Source organism: Dryobates pubescens, chromosome 17 (assembly GCF_014839835.1).
Source record: "Dryobates pubescens isolate bDryPub1 chromosome 17, bDryPub1.pri, whole genome shotgun sequence".
Lineage (NCBI taxonomy): Eukaryota > Metazoa > Chordata > Aves > Piciformes > Picidae > Dryobates > Dryobates pubescens.
In genome coordinates, this window is record NC_071628.1 from 20,654,208 (window position 1) to 20,676,840 (window position 22,633).

At 67.5% G+C, this 22,633-nt stretch overlaps 1 protein-coding gene across 1 annotated transcript in view; it reads left to right on the forward strand.

The window, feature by feature from the left end:
- The window catches only part of RBPMS2 (RNA binding protein, mRNA processing factor 2), a 32,724-nt gene extending 11,449 nt beyond the window's left edge, over positions 1-21,275 (forward strand). Inside the window, exons 2-7 of the mRNA XM_054169013.1 lie at positions 2,105-2,182; positions 4,557-4,595; positions 5,380-5,442; positions 6,792-6,942; positions 7,883-8,031; positions 21,206-21,275. Of these exons, the coding sequence (XP_054024988.1) occupies positions 2,105-2,182; positions 4,557-4,595; positions 5,380-5,442; positions 6,792-6,942; positions 7,883-8,031; positions 21,206-21,268 (543 nt within the window). The 3' untranslated portion in view covers positions 21,269-21,275. The remainder of the gene's footprint in view (positions 1-2,104; positions 2,183-4,556; positions 4,596-5,379; positions 5,443-6,791; positions 6,943-7,882; positions 8,032-21,205) is intronic.
- The last annotated feature ends 1,358 nt before the right edge of the window (positions 21,276-22,633 follow it).

Sequence of the window (22,633 nt, forward strand, 5' to 3'; positions counted from 1 at the left end):
CCCAGAAGGCTCAGCTCAGCTGCCCTTGGCCTTCTGGGCTGCCAGTGCCCATTGCTGCCTCCCTGCCCCAAGCCTGATTCCTGCCCCCCTCAGAGGTGTCCCAGACCCCTATCCCTCCCTGCCCCCCTCCAAAGTCCCTCCCCAGCTTTCCTGGAGCCCCCTGCAGCTCCTGGAAGGCCACCAGAAGCTCTCCTGGGAGCCTTCTCTTCTCAGGACCTTCTCCTGGCAGCATCCCCACACCATGAGCACAGAGCTGGGGGTGAGCAGCCTGGAGGGGAGAAGGCTCCAGGGGCACCTCAGAGCTGCCTGCCAGGGCCTGAAGGGAGCCTGCAGGAAGGCTGCAGAGAGACTTCTCCTGAGGGGGTCTGGAGCCAGGCCAAGGGGGAAGGGTTTGGAGCTGAGGCAGAGCAGGGTCAGACTGGAGCTAAGGAAGCTCTTCAGTGTGAGGGTGCTGAGGCTCTGGCACAGGCTGCCCAGGGAGGCTGTGGCTGCCTCCTGCCTGGAGGTGCTCAGGCCAGGCTGGATGAGGTCTTGAGCAGCCTGTGCTGGTGAGAGGTGTCCCTGGGCATGGCAGGGAGGTTGGAGCAGCTGAGCTCTGAGGTCTCTTTCATCCTAGGATCCATGCTAGGGTCTTGCTCCCATAGTCTTCTGCCTGCCCTGGGCTGTCAGTGCTGGCTGAGCTGTGTCTGTGGGCTCCTGGTCCTCCTTGCTGAGATGGTGACCAGTCTGGGTGACCTCTTGCTGTGTGCAAGGTCTCTCCCCAGCTCTCTGCTGGCTTGCAAGAAGTCATCCCAGCCTCCTGCTGCTTTCCTGTGCTGCTTGCCAACCCCCCCAAGTGCAGGGGGAAGGTGGCCTTGGTGGGTCTGACCATTGAGCAGAGCTCTCCCAGGCCAGTGGCCTTCAGCAGTGTTTCTTCCTCCTGCCTGTTGATGTCAACTGTTGTAGATAACTCCCACAGCCTACCTCTGCTGCTGTGTTTGTGCTTTGGCACCCTGAGAGTGTTTGGGGATGGGGATGGTGCAGCTCAGCTGCAAGAGCTGGGCTGGGAGCAGCTCCTGAGGGGCTGATGTGTGCTGAAGGAGCTTGGGATGAACCCAAAATCATCTCCCCAGTGAGGACCCAACAGCAGCCCTCCAGTCCCTGCAGGGGCTCCAAGCAGGCTGCAGAGGGACTGCTCCAGCTGGGCTCCTGGCCATGGAGCTGGTGGAGAGGGTCCAGGGGAGGGCCATGAAAATGATCAGGGGGCTGGAGAACCTCTGCTCCAGGGCCAGGCTGAGGGAGCTGGGGGTGTTCAGCCTGGAGAGGAGAGGGCTCCAGGCAGCCCTAGCAGTGAGCTGCCAGCAGCTGAAGGGCTCCGAGCAGGCTGCAGAGGGCTCCCAAAGGCCTGCAGGGCCAGGCCCAGGGGCAATGGTCTGAAATGAGAGCAGAGCAGAGTGAGATTGGAGGTGAGGAACAAGTTGTGCCCCAGGAGGCTGCTGGAACACTGCAGCAGGCTGCCCAGGGAGGTGGCTGAGGCTCCAGCCCTGGAGATGTTGAAGGGGAGGCTGGAGAGGGCTGTGAGCAACCTGCTGCAGGGAAGGATGTCCCTGCAGGGGCTGGGCTGGGTGAGCTCTGCAGCTCCCTCCCAGGCCAGTCTCATGTTCTGGGGCTCTTGCAGGAGTCCAAAGCTGCCAGAATGGCAGTGAGGGATCCTGCAGAGCTGAGGCTGAAGGGCAGTGCCAGGCTAGGCTCAGGGGTAGGGTCTGTAGGAAGAGCTGCAGACACAAGTGGGCTGTGTCCTGCTCCCCTCTGCCTCACTCTCTGGCAGAGCTTTGGGCAGTGTTTGGTCTTCCAGCAGCCCAAGCTTTGGGCATGGAGGTGCAGCCAGGGCTGGTGGCCTGGACTGCTGCCCATGTTCCCCCTCTCCCCACCTCCAGGGCTGCTGCCCAGGTCCCTGCTGCCCATGTCCCCCACCTTGGTGGCAGGGAGGGGAGGGCTGGGAGTGTTTTATCTCCTCTGGCATGGAGAAGCCTGGGGCCTGCAGGGCCAGCTGTGGGGCAGGGGCTCCTCTCTTTGCTGGTGCTGAGCAGCTCCCTGCAGCAGCCCTGGTTGCCCTCTGCCCTAGGTCCGGACGCTGTTTGTCAGTGGCCTTCCCGTGGACATCAAGCCCAGGGAGCTCTACCTGCTCTTCAGACCCTTCAAGGTAAGCAGCTCTGCAGAGGGGGCCTGGGGTGGGGGAGGGGCTGCCAGCCTGCCAGAGATGGGGGCTGAGAGTTCAACTCCCAGGCCCAGCTGTCCTTTAGGGGACTCAGCTCAGCCAGGCAGAGGAGTGGCAGGAGGTGGGGGGGAAGGGAGGAAGGCTCCTTTGGAGCTCAGCTGGGGCAGGTTGGGGTCCCTCCAGAGCTGGAGAGTTGGCTCCTTGGAAGCTGAGCTGGGGCAGGTTGGGGTCCCTCCAGGGCAGGAGAGTTGGCCACTGGGATGTGCTGCCCAGGGAGGTGGTGGAGTCCCCATCCTGGAGGTGTTCAAGAGGAGACTGGATGTGGCCCTTGGTGCCATGGTCTGGCCATGAGGTCTGTGGTGCCAGGTTGGGCTTGGTGATCTTTGAGGTCTCTTCCAACCTTGGTGATTCTGGGGTTTGGCTGTACATGAAACTATGGCTTTGCAAGAGCTGTTTTGAAGGCCACAACTGAGAGTAAAGGACCAAGGCATGGAACTGATTCTACAGGTGATGGAACTCTTGAGGAGAGCAGCTCCAGGTCCTTGGAGTTCTAGATAGGATAGCACAGCCAGCAGGGCCTGGGAGGGGATTCTGCCCCTCTGCTCCACTCTGCTGAGACCACAGCTGCAGCTCTGGGGCCAGCTCTGGAGCCTCTGGGCCAGGAAGGCTCTGGAGGGGCTGGAAGGTGTCCAGAGCACGGCCAGGAGGAGGAGCAGAGGGCTGGAGCTGCTCTGCTCTGGAGACAGCCTGAGAGAGTTGGGCTTGTGCAGGCTGGAGAGGAGAAGGCTCCCAGGAGAGCTTCTGGTGGCCTGCCAGGAGCTGCAGGGGGCTGCAGGAAAGCTGGGGAGGGATAGGGGTCTGGGACACCTCTGAGGGGGGCAGGAATCAGGCTTGGAGCAGGGAGGCAGCAATGGGCACTGGCAGCCCAGAAGGCCAAGGGCAGCTCAGCTGAGCCTTCTGGGCTGCCTGTGCCCATTGCCAGAGGTGGAAGGAGAGGATCCAGAGGTGGAAGAGGTGGAAGCCTCCTGCCTGGAGGTGTTTGCAGCCAGGCTGGCTGTGGCTGTGATCAACCTGCTGCGGTGTGAGGTGTCCCTGCCCATGGCAGGGGGCTTGGAGCTGGCTGAGCCTTGAGGTCCCTTCCAGCCCTGCCAGCTCTGTGACTCTGTGATGGGATTCTTGAGGAGGGCAGCTCCAAGGAAGCGAAGCTCCTCTGCAGGACCTATGTCTTGTGAGTGGAGCACCCAGAGCTGCAGTTCTCCAGTCTGGTTTTGGCTTCACCTGTTGATGAGGCCAAGGCTTATGAGGAATATTGTCCAGAGTGCTCAGATGTGAGCTTTGGAGGACACTGAGGCTGGGCAGGGTTGTGGTTCAAGTGCAGTTAGCAGCATAGAATCAGTCAGGTTAGAAAAGACCTCAGAGATCATCAAGTCCAACCTGTCACCCAGCACGTCCTGACAGCTAAACCACAGCTCCAAGGGCCACATCCAGTCCCCTCTTGAATACCTCCAGGGATGGGGACTCCACCACCTCCCTGGGCAGCACATCCCAATGGCTAACAACTCTCCCAGCGAAGAACTTTCTCCTCACCTCCAGCCTAAACCTCCCCTGGCACAGCTTGAGACTGTGTCCTCTTGTTCTGGTGCTGCTTGCCTGGGAGAAGAGCCCAACCCCCTCCTGGCTACAACCTCCCTTCAGGGAGTTGTAGAGGGCAATGAGGTCTCCCCTGAGCCTCCTCTTCTGCAGGCTAAGCAACCCCAGCTCCCTCAGCCTCTCCTCACAGGGCTGTGCTCAAGGCCTCTCCCCAGCCTTGTTGCCCTTCTCTGGACACCTTCAAGTCTCTCAATGTCCTTCCTAAGCTGAGGGGCCCAGAACTGGACACAGCACTCAAGGTGTGGCCTAACCAGTGCAGAGTCCAGGGGCACAATGACTTCCCTGCTCCTGCTGGCCACACTGTTCCTGATGCAGGCCAGGATGCCCTTGGCCTTCTTGGCCCCCTGGGCACACTGCTGGCTCATGTTCAGGCAGCTGTCACTCAGCACCCCCAGGTCCCTCTCTGTTTGGCAGCTCTCAGCCACTCTGTCCCCAGCCTGTAGCTCTGCCTGGGGTTGCTGTGGCCAAAGTGCAGCCCCTGGCCCTTGGGCTTGTTGAATGCCATCCTGTCCTCATCCTGGGACTTGGTGTGGGGCAGGAAAATGAGCCAGGCTGGTCTGGCTGAGATACCTGCTCTGGCCTCACCCTTAAGCTGTCTCCTTTGGTGGCAAGAGCAGCAGTGGTCCTGTCCCTGCCTGCTGCAGGAGCTGCTGGAGCTGCCTCAGCTGCAGGCTGCTCCTGGCACTGACTTCTTCCTTCCCTCCTGCAGGGTTATGAAGGATCCCTAATCAAGCTGACTTCGAAGCAGGTACCTCCTCCTTCCCGCTGGGGTGTTTGGCTTTTGCACAGGCATGCCAGGAGGGGAGGGGGCTCAGGTGCCTCTCACTGCACCCAGCACCATGCCCACAGCTGGGCCCTGCTCAGCCCTGCTCAGCCCTCAGTGTGTGCTGAACGCCTCCTGGTCCTGCCCAGGGGCACCTGGTCTGGGTGAGACCTGCTGCACCCTGTGCTGCCAGAAGCTTTCCCCAGCCCTGTCCTGGCAGCACTGCCACTGGGGGCACCCAGGGGGAGTGGGGCCCCTGTGAGGGGCAATGGTGTGGTGGGAGGAGGCACAGAGCAGGACTCTTGGCTGGTGACCCCAGGCCCTTCATGCTCTGCTTGCAGGCCTCCTCCTGCTTGGGATGTCTTCTGCTTGCTGCAAGCTGCCTTACAGATGCTGAAGGGTGGGAGGCAGGATGGAGGTGCCAGGCTCTTGGCACTGGTGCTGCCCAGGGACAGGACAAGGGGCAGTGGGTACAAGCTGGAACCCAGGGGGTTCCACCTCAGCATGAGGAGAAAATCACTCTGGTGTGAGGCTGCTGGAGGCCTGGAGCAGGCTGCCCAGAGAGGTTGTGGAGTCTCCTTCAGTGGAGGCTCTCCAGACCCCTCCTGGCTGTGTTCCTGCCTGGCTTTGGCAGGGGAATTGGACTCCAGAGGTCCTGTCCAGCCTGCAGCCTGCTGAGGTTCTGCTTCTGTCTGGGGCACAGGGGGTGGCAGGGTGGGCTGAGGAGCTGGCTGAGGATCCCAGCTGAGCTCAGCATCATCTCTTGTAGCCAGTTGGGTTTGTGACCTTCGACAGCCGGGCTGGTGCAGAGGCAGCCAAGAACGCCTTGAATGTGAGTACCTGAGGGGAGGGGAGGCCTGGGGGGGGGGAGGGCAGGGGCCCTGCACCCTGCTGGGGTAGCCCTGCAGCTGGAGGGCACAGGTGGGGGCAGAGTGTGTCAGCTGTGCTCCTGAGGATGGAGGTCCTACAGCATCCCCCTGGGGAGGCAGGGGAGCTGGCAGCAGCCTCAGCAGGCAGATGCAGACCGCCCCAGGCTCACTGCAGGAACAGCTTCTGACCACTGGGAGACTGCTTCAGGGCCTCTGATGGTGTGGGGAGAGGGCAGCAGCTTCTCCACTTGCCCTGCACCTCCTTCCTCAGGAGCTGGCTGCTGCTGCTGGGATGCAGGCTGGGTCCTGACCCTTGTCCATTTGAATGCTCCCTGCTGGGTGCTGAAGAGCTGTGACTGAGGCCCAGCTCCTGTGGCTTCCCTGCCTGTGGCTATGTGTGGCCAGAGCTGCTCTGCCAGGAGCTTTCCCTCCTGCTGTTTGCACTGGGCTGGGGACTCAGCCTAGCTGCCTGCCCAGCCTGAGCTTGGCCTGGGGTGACCCAGAGCAGGGCAGGCCTGGGGGGGAACCAACCCTAGCACCCAGCTGAGAGGAGCTGCTAGGGTTTGGGTGATGCTTTGATGGGGGAGGTGGAGCTCAGCTTGGGTTGAGCTCCAGCCTGGGGCACCGGGAGGCTGAGCTCCCCAGGCTGTGCAGCTGCTCCACGGTGTGGCCTTGGGGCTTGCTTGGTGCTGGTGGCCTTGTTCAAGCCTCCCTTCCCAGGTGTGTGGCAGGGCAGCAGAGCAGCTCCTCTGCAGCCTTCCCCTGGCAGGGCCCAAGCTGCCTGGAACAGGCCCTGCAGCACGCTCCCAGGCAGGAGAGTTGGCTCCTTGGAAGCTGAGCTGGGGCAGGTTGGGGTCCCTCCAGGGCAGGAGAGTTGGCCACTGGGATGTGCTGCCCAGGGAGGTGGTGGAGTCCCCATCCCTGGAGGTGTTCAAGAGGGGATTGGATGTGGCACTTGGTGCCATGGTTTAGTCATGGGCACTGCCAGGCTTGAGGCTGGGCATCACGGTGAGCACAGCAGGCAGCTCCACCCCAGCTGGGCCTGCAGGGGTTAGTGGGATGCAGGCTGCAAGAGCTGCTGCTCTAGTTCTGCCCTGCTGGAGACCTTGCCCTGGGCATGGGGACAAGCCCTGGTGGCTGCCCAGGCTGGCACAGACAGCAGCTCCAGCGCTGGGTTGGGGCCATGCCAGCTCCGGCAGCCAGGTACCAGGGGGGGCAAGGGAGGCCCCAGCTGGGCAGAGCTCCCTGGGCAGCCCCAGGCTGCGCTTGCCCCAAGCCCTCTGAGAGCCTCCTGCGCTTCGTTCCGTGGCAGGGCATCCGCTTCGACCCCGAGAACCCCCAGACCCTGCGGCTGGAGTTTGCCAAAGCCAACACCAAGATGGCCAAGAGCAAGCTGATGGCCACCCCAAACCCCACCAACATCCACCCTGCCCTGGGGGCACACTTCATTGCACGGGACCCCTGTGAGTATGCCTGCAGGGCCTGGGGGGGGGCTGGGAGGCGCTGAGCCCTGGCAGTGCCGCCGGGCCGGAGCTCTGTGTGCCCTGGCTGAACGCTGCCTGCTGCCCCTGCTGGGGCTTCTGCCCAGCACTGGAAGTGGTGGGAAGGCAAAGCTGGGGCTGGCAGCTGGAGTGATGCCAGGACTCCTTCAAATCGTCCCTAGCTGCCAGGCAGGCAGGGTGAATCCCTGGTTGGCCAAGCAGCCCTGCAGACCCCCAGGGGTGCTGACACTGTGCCCTGCTGCCCTGTGCCACCAGCCCTGTGCTGTGTGTGAACCACGCTGCTCAGTGTGTGACCAGCAGAGGGGGAGCCTGGGCCTGGCCTCCCGAGGCTGGGCTGGGGGCCCAGGGGAGCAGCTGGTCCCAGAGGTGCTGCAGGGCTGTGGCAGGGTGGCTGAGCAGCGGGCAGGGGGCTCAGGCTGGTGGAGGGTCTTGGATGCAGGTGTTCTGAGGAGCTGTGAGGGCACTGGGGGGAGGGTTTAGCCTTCAGAAAAGGAGGCTGGGGGAGGACCTCCCTGAAAGGGGTGAGGTGGGGGTTGGTCTCTTCTCACATGCAGGAGGGGAAGGCCTCAAGTTGTGCCAAGGGAGGCTCAGGTTGGATATGAGGAGAAACTTTTCTTCCCAGGAAGGGATCTCAGGCCCTGGCACAGGCTGCCCAGGGTGGGTGATGGGGTCCCCATCCCTGGGAGGGTTTAAAAGCCCCACTGGATGTGGTGCTGAGTTTCAGTGGCAGTGGTGGGACTGAGCTCCGGGTGAGTGTTGGACTTGACCTCAGAGGTCTCCCGCAGCATCAGCAGCGCAGGGAAAGCTTTCCTGCGGGCTGGGACACCCAGAGCCCGGTGCCTGCAGCAGGCTGCTGGGCCAGCCCCTGAGCTGCTGTCCCCTTTTGTCTCCTGCTGCCTAGATGACCTGACTGGAGCAGCTCTGATCCCAGCATCCCCAGAGGCATGGGCTCCCTACCCCCTGTACACCACGGAGCTGACCCCTGCCATCCCCCACGCTGCCTTCACCTACCCGGCAGCCGCCGCCGCTGCCGCCGCCCTGCACGCCCAGGTGAGCTGCTGCCCTGCCCTGCCCTGCCCTGCCCTGGGCTGCTCTCGCCCTGCCTGCTGCACCTCGGCTCCTGGGCAAAGCTCCTCCCAGATGGAGCTCGGGGAGGGCTCCCAGCCCTGAGCAAACTGTGTGGGAGAGGTGTCCCTGGCCAAGGGCAGCCAGGGCTCGGTTGTGGTCTCTGAGGCTGGGGAGAGGTCTCCTGGCCAAGGGCAGCCAGGGCTGGGTTGTGGTCTCTGAGCCTGGGGAGAGGTCTCCTGGCCAAGGGCAGCCAGGGCTGGGTCGTGGTCTCTGAGGCTGGGGAGAGGTCTCCTGGCCAAGGGCAGCCAGGGCTGGGTGGTATCTCTGCCCCTGCTCCCCCATGGGCAGGCAGGAGAAGGTCAGGGCTCAGTTTCTGGCAGGTCCTTATGGCTGGAGCCCATCTCGTGGCCTGCTGGGAGGAGCCAGCTATGAAACCTCCTCCCTGAAGTCCCAGTGAGGGCAAGAGGCTTAGCTGGGTGCAGAAGCTGAGGGGCTCAGCTGGGCCCCCTTGGGCCAAGTGGCTCAGGAACTTCTACAGCTGGAAGAAGGTCATCTTGCAGCAGATCAGTGGTCAGAAGCTTGCCCCAGTGAGGAGCTGTGGTGGGAGCTACCCTGGCTGGAAGTCAGAGAGGAGGCTGCCTCTGTGTGAGAGCCTCTGGCAGTGCTGCTGCTGGTGCCCAGCTGCCTGCTGTTCAACAGCAAGCTGGCAGAGAGCTGCCGGTGTGGGTCTGACCCTGGGGCTCTTCAGTGTGCTGAGCCCAGCACCCCTGGTCCAGCACGAGGTCCCTGGGCCATGGGGGTGCAAAGGGAAGCCAAGGCAGAAGCAGTCTGCTAGTTCTAGGTGGCACTGGTACAGGGGAACCTGGTGCCCTGCCCTGCTTGGTGTGACAGCCCCCTATGCTCCCCCTGTGCCATGGGGCACTGGGGCAGTGGCCCTCGGTGTTGGGGCTTAACCTCTGCCCTGCCAAGCATGGGGTTCAGCTTTGCTCTTCCCTGCTGACATGGGCAGGAAGCAGCTGTGTGCCCTCCCCTTGCCCATCTGGCTGGTGCCAGCCCTCTGGCATCCTCTTGCTTCCTGAGTGCCTGGGTTGCAGCTGCCCAGCTTCACCTCACAGCTTGTTGCCCCAGTGCAACATGGAGCCAGTGTAGGCTCCTGGCTTGTCCAGGTTTGGCTGTCCCTCCCTTGCCTGCAGGCCTCTGCTGCTTTCATCCCTCTCTTGAGCTGGTGTTGGGCTGAGGCTGCTGCAGGGTGGGCAGCAGGGGTGTGGGGCCCAGGGGAGGACCAAGCACTGCCTGGCCCTTCTCTGGGGGTCTGTGCCTGCTGGTGTCCTGCAGAAGCTATTGATGGTGCCCACAGCTGCAGGAGCATGGTCTGCTGCTGGGGAGCCCAGGAGAGCAGCTGCCTGCCCTGCCCTGCCCTTTGGGAGTGGGGTGGTGGAGCCAAGGGCTGCCTCCTGGCAGGAAGGGAGCAGGGACAAGCCCCCTGGCCTGGCTGAGGGAGGCGGAGCCACTGCTGCTGTTCCTTCAGGGATGGCCAGCAGTGACTGTATGGGGAGCTGAAGTGTGAGGGGTACGCACTGAAAGTGTGGAGCATGGTGGGGGAGCAAAGCTCTCCCACCAAGGAGGCCTTCAGCTACATCTTCCCCCTCTGGGCTCTTAAGTTCCTGCCCTCCTGCTGGCCTGCAGTGACCTTGAGGCTGCAGGGAGCTCTGTGTGCCTGGGACTCTGCCTAAGGAGGTCCACAGGTGGTGGCTGGGGGAGCTGCCGCCGCGGAGCCCCGCGGGGCGGCCCGCGGCTGTGAGGGGAGCAGGGGGAGCTGCTGCCGAGCCCCGCGGGGCGGCCCGCGGCTGTGAGGGGAGCGGGGGGAGCTGCTGCCGAGCCCCCCGCCCCGGGCCGGGCCGCGGCTGTGAGGGGAGCAGGGGGAGCTGCTGCCGAGCCCCCCGCCCCGGGCCGGCCCGCGGCTGTGAGGGGAGCAGGGGGAGCTGCTGCCGAGCCCCCCCCCGGCCCGGGCCGCGGCTGTGAGGGGAGCAGGGGGAGCTGCTGCCGAGCCCCCCCCGGGCCGGCCCGCGGCTGTGAGGGGAGCAGGGGGAGCTGCTGCCGAGCCCCCCCGGCCCGCGGCTGTGAGGGGAGCAGGGGGAGCTGCTGCCGAGCCCCCCCCGGCCCGGGCCGCGGCTGTGAGGGGAGCAGGGGGAGCTGCTGCCGAGCCCCCCCCGGGCCGGCCCGCGGCTGTGAGGGGAGCAGGGGGAGCTGCTGCCGAGCCCCGCGGGCCGCGGCTGTGAGGGGAGCAGGGGGAGCTGCCGCCGAGCCCCCCCCGGGGCGGCCCGCGGCTGTGAGGGGAGCAGGGGGAGCTGCTGCCGAGCCCCCCCGGCCCGCGGCTGTGAGGGGAGCAGGGGGAGCTGCTGCCGAGCCCCCCCCGGGCCGGCCGCGGCTGTGAGGGGAGCAGGGGGAGCTGCCGCCGAGCCCCCCCCGGGCCGCGGCTGTGAGGGGAGCAGGGGGAGCTGCTGCCGAGCCCCCCCCGGGGCGGCCCGCGGCTGTGAGGGGAGCAGGGGGAGCTGCCGCCGAGCCCCCCCCGGGCCGCGGCTGTGAGGGGAGCAGGGGGAGCTGCCGCCGAGCCCCCCCCGGGCCGCGGCTGTGAGGGGAGCAGGGGGAGCTGCTGCCGAGCCCCCCCCGGGCCGGCCCGCGGCTGTGAGGGGAGCAGGGGGAGCTGCCGCCGAGCCCCCCCGGGCCGGGCCGCGGCTGTGAGGGGAGCAGGGGGAGCTGCCGCCGAGCCCCCCCGGGCCGCGGCTGTGAGGGGAGCAGGGGGAGCTGCCGAGCCCCCCCGGGCCGGCCGCGGCTGTGAGGGGAGCAGGGGGAGCTGCTGCCGAGCCCCCCCCGGGCCGGGCCCGCGGCTGTGAGGGGAGCAGGGGGAGCTGCTGCCGAGCCCGGCCCGGGCCGCGGCTGTGAGGGGAGCAGGGGGAGCTGCCGCCGAGCCCCCCCCGGGCCGCGGCGGTGAGGGGAGCAGGGGGAGCTGCTGCCGAGCCCCCCCCGGGCCGGCCCGCGGCTGTGAGGGGAGCAGGGGGAGCTGCCGCCGAGCCCCCCGCCCCGGGCCGGCCCGCGGCTGTGAGGGGAGCAGGGGGAGCTGCTGCCGAGCCCCCCGCCCCGGGCCGGCCCGCGGCTGTGAGGGGAGCAGGGGGAGCTGCCGCCGCGGAGCCCCGCGGGGCGGCCCGCGGCTGTGAGGGGAGCAGGGGGAGCTGCTGCCGAGCCCCCCCCGGGGCGGCCCGCGGCTGTGAGGGGAGCAGGGGGAGCTGCTGCCGAGCCCCCCGCCCCGGGCCGGCCCGCGGCTGTGAGGGGAGCAGGGGGAGCTGCTGCCGAGCCCCCGCCGGGCCGGGCCGCGGCTGTGAGGGGAGCAGGGGGAGCTGCTGCCGAGCCCGCCCCGGGCCGGCCCGCGGCTGTGAGGGGAGCAGGGGGAGCTGCTGCCGAGCCCCCCGCCCCGGGCCGGGCCGCGGCTGTGAGGGGAGCAGGGGGAGCTGCCGACGAGCCCCCGCCGGGCCGGGCCGCGGCTGTGAGGGGAGCAGGGGGAGCTGCTGCCGAGCCCCGCGGGGCGGCCCGCGGCTGTGAGGGGAGCAGGGGGAGCTGCCGCCGAGCCCCCCCCGGGCCGCGGCTGTGAGGGGAGCAGGGGGAGCTGCCGCCGAGCCCCCCCCGGGCCGCGGCTGTGAGGGGAGCCGGGGGAGCTGCCGCCGAGCCCCCCCCGGGCCGCGGCTGTGTGGGGAGCAGGGGGAGCTGCCGCCGAGCCCCCCCCGGGCCGCGGCTGTGAGGGGAGCAGGGGGAGCTGCCGCCGAGCCCCCCCCCGGGCCGCGGCTGTGAGGGGAGCAGGGGGAGCTGCCGCCGAGCCCCCCCCCGGGCCGCGGCTGTGAGGGGAGCAGGGGGAGCTGCTGCCGAGCCCCCCCCCGGGCCGCGGCTGTGAGGGGAGCAGGGGGAGCTGCTGCCGAGCCCCCCCCCGGGCCGCGGCTGTGAGGGGAGCAGGGGGAGCTGCTGCCGAGCCCCCCCCCGGGCCGCGGCTGTGAGGGGAGCAGGGGGAGCTGCCGCCGAGCCCCCCCCGGGCCGCGGCTGTGAGGGGCGCAGGGGGAGCGGCCGCCGAGCCCCCCCCCCCGGGCCGGCCCGCGGCTGTGTGGGGAGCAGGGGGAGCGGCCGCCGAGCCCCCCGCCCCGGGCCGGCCCGCGGCTGTGAGGGGAGCAGGGGGAGCGGCCGCCGAGCCCCCCGCCCCGGGCCGGCCCGCGGCTGTGAGGGGAGCAGGGGGAGCGGCGGCCGCGCCCCCCGCCCCGGGCCGGGCCGCGGCTGTGAGGGGAGCAGGGGGAGCTGCTGCCGAGCCCCCGCCCGGCCGGGCCGCGGCTGTGAGGGGAGCAGGGGGAGCGGCCGCCGAGCCCCCCCCGGGCCGGGCCGCGGCTGTGAGGGGAGCAGGGGGAGCTGCTGCCGAGCCCCCCCCGGGCCGCGGCTGTGAGGGGAGCAGGGGGAGCTGCTGCCGAGCCCCCCCCGGGCCGCGGCTGTGAGGGGAGCAGGGGGAGCTGCTGCCGAGCCCCCCCCGGGCCGCGGCTGTGAGGGGAGCAGGGGGAGCTGCTGCCGAGCCCCCCCCGGGCCGCGGCTGTGAGGGGAGCAGGGGGAGCTGCTGCCGAGCCCCCCCCGGGCCGGGCCGCGGCAGTGAGGGGAGCAGGGGGAGCTGCTGCCGAGCCCCCCCCGGGCCGGGCCGCGGCTGTGAGGGGAGCAGGGGGAGCTGCTGCCGAGCCCCCCCCGGCCGGGCCGCGGCTGTGAGGGGAGCAGGGGGAGCTGCTGCCGAGCCCCCCGCCCCTGGGCGGCCCGCGGCTGTGAGGGGAGCAGGGGGAGCTGCCGCCGAGCCCCCCCGGGCCGCGGCTGTGAGGGGAGCAGGGGGAGCTGCCGCCGAGCCCCCCGCCCCGGGGCGGCCCGCGGCTGTGAGGGGAGCAGGGGGAGCTGCCGCCGAGCCCCCCGCCCCGGGGCGGCCCGCGGCTGTGAGGGGAGCAGGGGGAGCTGCCGCCGAGCCCCCCCCCGGCCGGCCCGCGGCTGTGAGGGGAGCAGGGGGAGCTGCTGCCGAGCCCCCCCGGGCCGCGGCTGTGAGGGGAGCAGGGGGAGCTGCTGCCGAGCCCCCCCCGGGCCGGGCCGCGGCTGTGAGGGGAGCAGGGGGAGCTGCTGCCGAGCCCCCCGCCCCAGGGCGGCCCGCGGCTGTGAGGGGAGCAGGGGGAGCTGCCGCCGAGCCCCCCCCGGGGCGGCCCGCGGCTGTGAGGGGAGCAGGGGGAGCTGCTGCCGAGCCCCCCCCGGGCCGCGGCTGTGAGGGGAGCAGGGGGAGCTGCTGCCGAGCCCCCCCCGGGCCGGCCCGCGGCTGTGAGGGGAGCAGGGGGAGCTGCTGCCGAGCCCCCCCCGGGCCGCGGCTGTGAGGGGAGCAGGGGGAGCTGCCGCCGAGCCCCCCGCTCCAGGGCGGCCCGCGGCTGTGAGGGGAGCAGGGGGAGCTGCTGCCGAGCCCCCCCCGGGCCGGCCCGCGGCTGTGAGGGGAGCAGGGGGAGCTGCCGCACCCGAGCCCCACCCCGGGACGGCCCGCGGTTCTGAGGGGAGCTGCTGCCCCCGAGCCCCGCCCGGGGCGGGCCGCGGCTCTGAGGGAAGCTGGGGGAGCTGCTGCCGCCGAGCCCCCTGGACCGGGCCGGCCCGCGGCTCTGAGGGGCTCTGAGGGGCTCTGAGGGGAGCTGCTGCTGCCGAGCCCCCCTGGGCCGGGCCGGGGCTCTGAGGGGAGCTGCTGCTGAGCTCCCCTGGGCCGGGGCTCTGAGGGGAGCTGGGGGAGCTGCTGCCTGTCCTGCAGCTGGCAGTGACCTCGCCAGGGACATCCTGGGGCACTCTGTGTTACCAATAAAGTTTATGAGGTTAAACATTACTCAGGCTGGCAGCTCAGGGCTGCTCTGGCCCGGGGCTGGAGCCCTCTCCCTGGCAGGAGTGAGGCAGGGAGATGACTTTTGCCCTCAGCCTGGGCTCAGGGCTGTAACCTTGGTCCTGCTGTGCTGAGCCCTTTGCTCTTGCTGCCAGGGGCCGGTTTGCCTTGCAGGTGAGGTGCTGGGCATGCAGGTTGGTTTCCAGGGTGGCTGCAGCTGTGCCTCCTGAGGTTAGTGTTGGCTGGAAGACGTTCCTGGGGCTGGCCAGAGCTGTAGCAGCTCCCTGGCAGGCAGGCCTGGAGCTGGAGGCTGCAGCTGAGCCAAGGACTTGTCACAGAAGGCTTGGCCCCTGGCAGCAGGTGGGAGAGGTGGCAGCCGCCCTCTGCAGCCTCCTGGCAAGCTGCCCCGCGGCCTGGCAGCAGCAGTGGAGGGGCAGGAGGTGCCATGAGGCCGGCCTGGCCTCGAGGAGCCGTTGGTGAGCTGCTGGAGGATGGCAGCGGCGCTGGGGAGCTGCCCTGCCCTGGTGGTGCTGCTGGAGGTGTGCCCACGGCCTGCCCCTGCCCTGCTGAAAGCCTCTCCCTGGGGGGGGGCACTCCGGTGCCCTCAAGACTGTGTCCCCCCCTGCCCCCCGCCTGCCTTCCCTGCCTCTCTCAACCCCTCCTTTGATGTCCCTAGTGACCTGCAGCCGCGATGCCAGCGCAGGCTAGCCCTGGAGCTCAGAGCTGTCCCCGGAGGAGGGGCCCCCCGGAGGAGGGACCCCCTAGTGCTGCCCCCCTGCAGCTAGTGGCGTGGCTGTGGTGCAGCTGCATCCCTAGGCCTGTAGAGCATGATGGCAGCCCCGCCTGGGAAGACTGGTAAGGTACCACCTCCCCTCCGGGCTGCACCTGGGGTTTGCAAGCTTCTGCCCAGCTCTGCAGCCCCGACCCCCCCCCCCCGGCAAGCCAGTGCATGGGCCTCACGCTACCCACCCCCAGGAGAGACCCCAGGCCTCTGTCTAACCCACGGCCCCAGCCTGGCAGCACACGACGTGGCACGCAGCATGGCACCGCCTGGCGCCGGCTCCTCCTCCTCCTCCCAGCTGGGCTGCGGCCGGGGCAGGGCCAGCCCTGCTGCTGGGGCACCAGAGGCAAACCTGGGGCCTCCCCCCACCACCACAGAACCTCTTGAGGGCAGCCAGAGCTCCACCTTGACCTCACTCCTGGCACGCTCCTGGTGGGGGAGGTGAGCGGCAGCGGCCAGCACACGACTAAACCCTAGTGGGCACCGTGGGCATCAGCACTGCACCCTGGCACCGAGCCTGCCCCCGGCCCGGGGCTAACCTCTCCTCTTTCCTCCCCAGCTGCTGGAAGCAGAGCAGGCTCCTGCCTGCAGCTTGGCTTCTCTCCTGCAGCCCGAGGTCGCCGTGGCAGCAGGGGGGATGGGAGCCGAGCTGGGGGCTCGGGCAAGGGCCCTGGGGCTGTGCCAGCTGTGCCCAGAGGGGCAGCCCTGGCTCAGTTCTTCCTGCAGTGCTTCTGGGTAGACTTTTGTGTTCCTCTCTGTGTGGCATTGATGGAGGTGTGGGGGGGGAAAGGCATTGAGGCTGGGGGCCCAGGCCTGCTTGTGCCCTTGGAAGGTGGAGGTGTCAGGCTGAGTGGAGTTGGTGCCCTGGGAGGGTGGGGAGGGCTTGGCACAGTGCAGAGGCAGTGCTGCAGCCTGGCCTGCCCTGTCTGGAGCAGCTGCACAGCTCCAGCTGTTGCTGTGGGAGGGACTTGGGCTGCATGGGGGCTCTGGTGTGATGCCACTTGCCCTGCAGTACCTCAAAGCCAGGCTCTGAGTGGGCAGCAGGAGGCACCAGGGTCTGCCAGTGCTTCTCTGGGGCTGGATGCTTCCAGCTGTGGCAGGGGACAGGAGTCTGCTGTGGGCAGAGCTTGCCCTGGGAAGCAGTGGCAGGGTACAGGTTTGTTTCCCAGGAGCAGGGATCATGGTGCTGGTGGTGGTCACCACCCCGTGGAGCTTGCAGGAGGTGAGGCTGATGTTGGGTGTCCAGAGCCCCGGGGGGCTCTGTTGGGAGATGCTGCCAAGGCAGGGAGCAGGTCATGAAAGGCCTTTTGGGGCTGGGCTGCCCCAGGTGCCCTCAGCAGCCTGGTCTGGAGGCTCTGAGGAGGTGGTGGAGTTTGGGCCTTGAAGCTGGGACCTGCCCCTGTGTTGTGGTGCAGGAGTCCAGCACTGAGCTGGGGCAGAGCCTGTGGATGGAGGTCACTGCTCCATAAACCACTTCCCTTCCTCTGCTGCCTGGGATGGCTCGGGGCAAGCTGCATCATCTCCTGAGCCTGGGCTGCTCCTGGGGAGGAGCATGAGGCAGAGCCCAGTGGCTGTGCTCCAGTGCTGGCCCTCGGGAGCAGAGCAGGGGCTGGGCTGTGCTCTTCCTCCAGAGCTGCTTTCTGCCCACCCAGGTGCCACCAGCCTGGCTGAGCCCTGGAGCAGCCAGTGGCCTCTCTGGTGGAGCTGCTGCAGCAGGGCACTCCTGCTGGCCTCCTTCTGTCTCCTCTGAAACTGTCCTGGATTCCCTGGGAGGCCCTCCCTGGGAGGAGGTGCTGGAGGCTGGGGGAGGGATGTGCTGTGCCTGGTGGCCTGTCTGTCTGGGGCTGCTGTGGAGGACTTCCCAGGAGGACTTTTTCTGGGCAGAGAGTTGAAGTAGTCCTCAAGACCTTCATGGCTGTGGTGTCCTGCTGGGCTCCAGCGCCTCAGGGCTGGTGTAGCAGCCCTGAGCAAGCTCTCCCCAGCCAGATGTTCCCCTAAATGGGCAGGAGATGCTCTCAGCTCCTCCAGGCATCTCCTGAGCAGCCATTCTTGCTCCCTGGCACCTGAGGAGTGAACTGGACCAGCAGGGCATCAGAAGAGACTTCCTGATGTGGGGCTGCCTCAGCCCCAAGGGCAGCAGCACAGCTGCCTTCCATGCTGGGGGAGAAGGAGCAATGCTCCTCTGCTCTTCCAGAGGGGTTTGTCTCCATGTAGCAGAGGCTCCAGAGAGGGGCTGGGCACTGGCAGCTGCTCAGCCTAGCCCCATGAGGGGCCCAGCAAGTGGCTGGCATAGTATAGAGCCCTAGAATGGGTTGGGCTGGAAGGAAGCTCAGAGCTCAGCCAGCTCCAGCCCCCTGCCATGAGCAGGGACACCTCCCACCAGCACAGGCTGCTCAGGGCCTCATCCAGCCTGGCCCTCAGCACCTGCAGGCAGGAGGCAGCCACAGCCTCCCTGGGCAACCTGTGCCAGTGTCTCCCCAGCCTCATGGTGAAGAGCTTCTGCCCTGGGTGAAGTGCCTGCTGCTGAGGCTGCACAAGTGTGTGCAGGCAGGGCTGCTGGGTGGTGGCAGTGCCTTGTGGGCACCCGTCCCTGCCCCCCCTGAGTCATGTTCCCATCAGCTGTTTCCAGCTGGAACACAGCAGCCTTTGCCAGGCACCACAGGAGCCTGCCCAAGGCTTGTGGCCTGCAGCCCAGGGGAGGAGGTGACTCAAGTACCACTCTGCTGGGCACTGGTGAGGCTGCCCCTCACTCCAAGGAGGATACTAAGGGGCTGGAGCAGGTCCAGAGAAAAGCAATGAATCTGGGGAGGAGGAGCTGAGGGACCACAGAGGGCAGGGGAGAGACTGGCACAGGTTGCTCAAGGAGGCTGTGGCTGCCTCCTGCCTGGAGGTGTTTCAGGCCAGGCTGGATGAGGCCCTGAGCAGCCTGTGCTGGTGGGAGGTGTCCCTGCCCATGGCAGGGGCTGGAGCTGGCTGGGCTCTGAGCTCCCTTCCAAGCCAAGCCATTGCAGGACTCTGTGAGGTCACACTCAGGCCCCTGGCTGCTGAGCTGCTCAGGGCAGAGGCACAGAGGCCACAGCAGCAATGCCACCAGGCCTGGGCAGGCTGAGCTAACATCTTGGTGCTGCTGACCCAGGGGAGTCACCACTCAGCCCCAGCTCAAGCTGAGAGCTCTGCAGGTCCCCAGCAGCAGTGCCTGGATGCTTTAGAGCTCCCTGCACTCAGCACTGCCTGTGCCAGGCCACACCTTGAGTGCTGGCTGCAGTTGTGGCTCCTCACTGCTAGCAGGACACTAAGAGGCTGGAGCAGGGCCAGGGAAGGGCAGCAGAGCTGGGGAAGGGGCTGGGGAGGAGCAGCTGAGGGAGCTGGGGGGGGTTGGTGTGGAGCAGAGGAGGCTGAGGGAGACCTCATTGCTCTCTGCAGCTCCCTGAGAGGAGGCTGCAGGGAGCTGGGCTTGGGCTCTGCTCCCTAGGCTCAGGTGAGAGCAGGAGAGGAACTGGCCTGGAGTTGTGCCAGGGGAGGCTTGGGTTGGAGAGGAGGAAGACTTCCTTTGGTGCCAGAGTGGTCAGGGGCTGGCAGAGGCTGCCCAGGGAGGTGGTGGAGTCCCCCTGGCTGGAGGTGCTGCAGAGTCCTGTGGCCATGGCAGCTGGGGCCATGGTGTGGTGGCCATGGTGGGGCTGGGCTGAGCTTGGCCTGGCTGAGCCTGGAGGCCTTCTCCAGCCCAAGCAGTTCCCTAGTTCCAGGTGCTCCTGGCTTTCCCAGGTGAGCCTCTCCCAGCAGTGCAGCTGAGGAGCTGCACCTCAGCAGCTGGGGCCTAGGGGCAGCTCTAGGACTTGCTGGCTGAGGTCCTTCCAGCTCCCAGGGGCATGCCAGGGTGCCTACACTCCAGCTGCAGGCACATCTCCGCGCTCCAGAAGGTGCTGGTGATGACTGCAGAGCTGAGCAGGCCTGCAGGGACCTGAGGAGAAGAGGTCACCCAAGCCAAGGGTGGCCTGAGGGTGAATCTGTGGCTTCAGCCCTCCCTGGTCTTGAGCTGTAGCGAGGGGAAGGGCTCTGCCCTTCTGGGTGCTGCCCCTGGCAGGCAGGCAGCCAGCAGAGGCACAAATGTCTTCTCCAGCTGTGCTCTGGGCCAGATGTTGCATGCAGCAGCGTGGGGCTGGCCCTGCTGGCCTTGCCCCCCTGGGCAGGAGGGGTCTGTAGTGGGGTGGCCAAGCTCCTCTCCAGCCCTGAGCTAATGCAGCTCTGGCAGGGAAGGCCTCCCCTGCTCTGCTTTCCTGGGGCACTGCTGGGTGTCTCCCTCCCCTCTCTCATCTTCCTCCTTGACTCTGGGATAGGAGGGAAAGCCCTCAGCCCTCTGCTCCCCAGAAGGAAGTGCTCTGGCTTGGCCTGCCAGGTTCAGCCCTCTTGGGACAACTCTCTGCAGTCTCTTGTGCAGCTCTGCTGTTCCAGATGGCTCAGGGAGCCTCCCTGCACAGGGGGTTTGGTTGGTGCCAGGGAGACACTTTTGAGGGATGTGAAGAGAGCCCTGCCCTGGCAGATGCCACTGTCCTGAGGGGCACAGTCCTCTGGCCTACCTTCTGCTTCCAGAAGCTTCCCTTCTCCTGAGGCTCCTGCCTCAGCCCTGGCAGCTCTCTTCCCCTCCCTCTGCCATCGTGCCAGAGCCTGGGCTCACACCCAGGATCACCTGCAGCAGCTCCTGCCAGGCTGAGCCCCTCTGGCTCTGCTGCTGGGCACCTCTGGGAGGAAGGCAAGGAGAGGTCTGTCAGGAGTGGAGGTTCCCCGGTGCCAGAGCTCCAAGCAGTGCCTGGCTGGGGAGGGCAGCAGTGCTGCCCTTCAGCTGGAGGTGCTGCAGGCTCGGGGGGGGGTTTGTGCATGCGGGGCAGAGGCTGCCTCAGGCCCCCTGAGCAGTGGATGAGACCCCATCAGGCTGGGGCAGTGGGGCAGAAGCTGCCTCAGGCCCCCTGAGCAGTGGATGAGAAGCCATCAGGCTGGGGCAGTGGGTGGCTGTGCTGCAGCTGCTGCTGGGCCGGGGCTGGAGGCAGTTCCTGGGGTGAAGCACTGCAGGCCTTGCAGTTTTGGTTTCCTCCTGCTGCTGGGCAGGAGGAGCTGCTCCCAGCTGTGGAGGGAGGAGTGCTGGAGGGGGAGATGCTGGCCAGGGAGGAGGGCTGCTGGCTGCTGAGGAGCTGTGACTCTGCTGAGCAAGCACCAGGGCTGGGAGGAGCAGAGAGCCCCTGGCCTTGCACTGCCAGCTGCTGTGGTGCCCTGCAAGGTGCCAGCGGTGCTGGAGCAGCTCCTGCTGGCCTCCAGGGGCCTTCTGCCTTTCTTCCTACCCATTCTAGAGCCGAGTCCCTCGTGCTGCTGGTACCCAGTGCCCTGCAGGTGCCTGCTGCCCTGGGTGCCAGCCAGCAGGGAGGCTGAGGAGGGGGCTGCTGTGTTTCAGCTCCCTGTGCAAAGGGCAGCAGGACCAAGCTGCTGCTGGAGCTGTGCTCAGTGGAAGGGCACAGAGCTGGCTCCTGCAGCTGCCAGCCCAGCCTGCCCTCCCCCTCTTGTGGACCAGGTAGAGCAGCTGCATGGCTGCTGCTGGTCTCTTGGATGTTGCTAGCTCCCTGCCTCTGGGCAGGGTCTGCTCAGTTCCTCTTGGGTCTCCATCCAGCAGTCCTTGCCTGGGCAGTAGCTGTGGCAGCGGTGACCTGCCAGGGAAGCCTCCTGGTCTTGCTGGTTCTCAGCTCTACTGAGTCCTTCCCATGGTGTTGTCTGCCTGGAGCCTCTTCTGGTGGCTGGGCTGTGGTGTAGAGACCTTCACCAATCTCCTCTGGTGGGGGTGAGGCAGTTCTCACCCCAGGCTTCTCACACAGAGCTTCCCTGCTTTACAGCTGTGGTCTTGATGCTGCCTTCTGTGGACCTGAGGGCAGAGCAGCTGTGTGCCCCAAGTGCCTCTGCCCTGCCTGGGTGGGGGGAAAGCTGTGACCTTGGAGAGTGTGTGAGAGTGGGAGCCTGCTGGGGGCAGGGAACAGCCCCTCCTTGTGCTCTGCCACAGTGGCTGAACTTCAGAGGGCTTGGTGCTGAGCAGCTCACCCAGCCCCAAGGTGCTGCCCCGTGTGGCAGTTAGCCAGGGCCAGGCCTGGGTCAGAGTCTTGGGGGAGGTCATCTGCTGGTTGTGCCAAGAAGCAGAAAGTAGTTGAGGAAGGCTCTGAGCTGGGTGCCAGCCTGCTGCTTAGGTGTGGAGGGTCCTGCTGGGGTCTTTAAGGGAGGTCCTTGCTGGGTCTCAGTGCCTGGTCCTTGCATGACCCACCAGGGTGAGGCAGTGCCAGCATAGTGCTGGGATGCTACTTGGGAGCCAGTTTGGGGTCACCCAGGAGCCTCTCCTCCTGTGCTTGGAGACTTCTTGACTGGGGGGACCTGGTCCCCAGGCTGCAGGAGCAGGAGGTTTGGCTGTGGCTGACGGCCCCTGGCCTGGCTTTCTCTTCCAGATGCGCTGGTACCCTCCTTCTGAAGCCACCCAGCAAGGATGGAAGTCTCGGCAGTTCTGTTAGCTTGGTAGTAAGTAACCGCTGGCTCCTGCAGCTGCCTCCCTGCCTCTTTGCTCCTCGGGCTCTCGGGGGGGGGGTGGGGGGGAGGGAAGGTGCCTTGGGGCCATCCTCTTGAGGATGTGGTTGGGTTATGTGGCTGAGCACCAGGGCCGGATCCACACCCCCGGCGGGAGCAGAAGCCTCCTGGAGCCCCGGGCCGGGGGAGCGGGGCTGGGGCCGCCGGTGCCGCCCGGGCCGGGCCGGGGAGCGCAGCGGGGCGGGGCGGCGCTGCCGGTGCCCCCCCGGGGCCGGGGAGCGGAGCGGGGCTGCCAGTGCCCCCGGACCGGGGCCAGCTCCCTGCGGCCCCGCTCACCGCCGCTCCCCTCCCGCAGCCTCTCCCCTGGGCTTGTGTTCCTCTCCCCTGCTCCCCGGAGGGCCGCGCCAGGGACGATCGCTCGGACTCCTCTCGCTGTGGTTTGTGGCCAGCTAGACGAAGCAGCCTGCCCTGCGCGCCCCCCCCGCCCCGGGGCTGCCAGCATCCCCCTCCCAGACTGTGAAGCCGCCACGGCCCCGCTGCCGTGGGCTGTGCGCTGCCTCCAGCCCCCCCTCCTCCGGCCATCCCCAGCGGAGCTTCGCCGCCTCCAAGCCCCTGCGGAGCGGCGCTGCCGGGTGCCCGGGCTTTGCCCCGGGGCTCACCCTGCCGCCGGGGTGGCAGGGGGTGCGGGGGGGGCTGGGCTGAAGGCAATCGAGAGGCAAAGAATGGCATTTTTCTTTGGGTTTGTTTTGTGCATGTTTTCCGGCATGAATTAAAACACTGAACTCGTGTCTGTGTGAGCGTAGCGTTTGTTTGTCCCAGCCTTTGTGTAGCCGCTAGCAACAGGGCTCGGCCCAGCCAGGCTGCTCCTCCCGCTTTGGTGAAGACTTTTTGGCTTGCAGAAATCCCTGTCCTTGTCTCACCCTTCCTCCCACCTCGGCCCTGCCTCTTCCCCGCTGCAGCCGGAAGGAAAGAGAGAGAAAACGATCTGAGAACTTTTCCTTCTCTTTGGTTCTGTTTTCTCTGCCCTCCAGCTCTGCTGCCCTGCATTTCGTTCCGCTCCCCTCCCTCCCTCCCCCCGCACTTCGCTTCGCTCCCCTCCCTCCCTCCCCCCGCACTTCGCTTCGCTCCCCTCCCTCCCTCCCCCCGCACTTCGCTTCGCTCCCCTCCCTCCCTCCCCCCGCACTTCGCTTCGCTCCCCTCCCTCCCTCCCCCCCGCACTTCGCTTCGCTCCCCTCCCTCCCTCCCCCCGCACTTCGCTTCGCTCCCCTCCCTCCCTCCCTCCCTCCCCCCCGCACTTCGCTTCGCTCCCCTCCCTCCCTCCCCCTCCGCTGTGATCCGAGGGGCGGGGATGG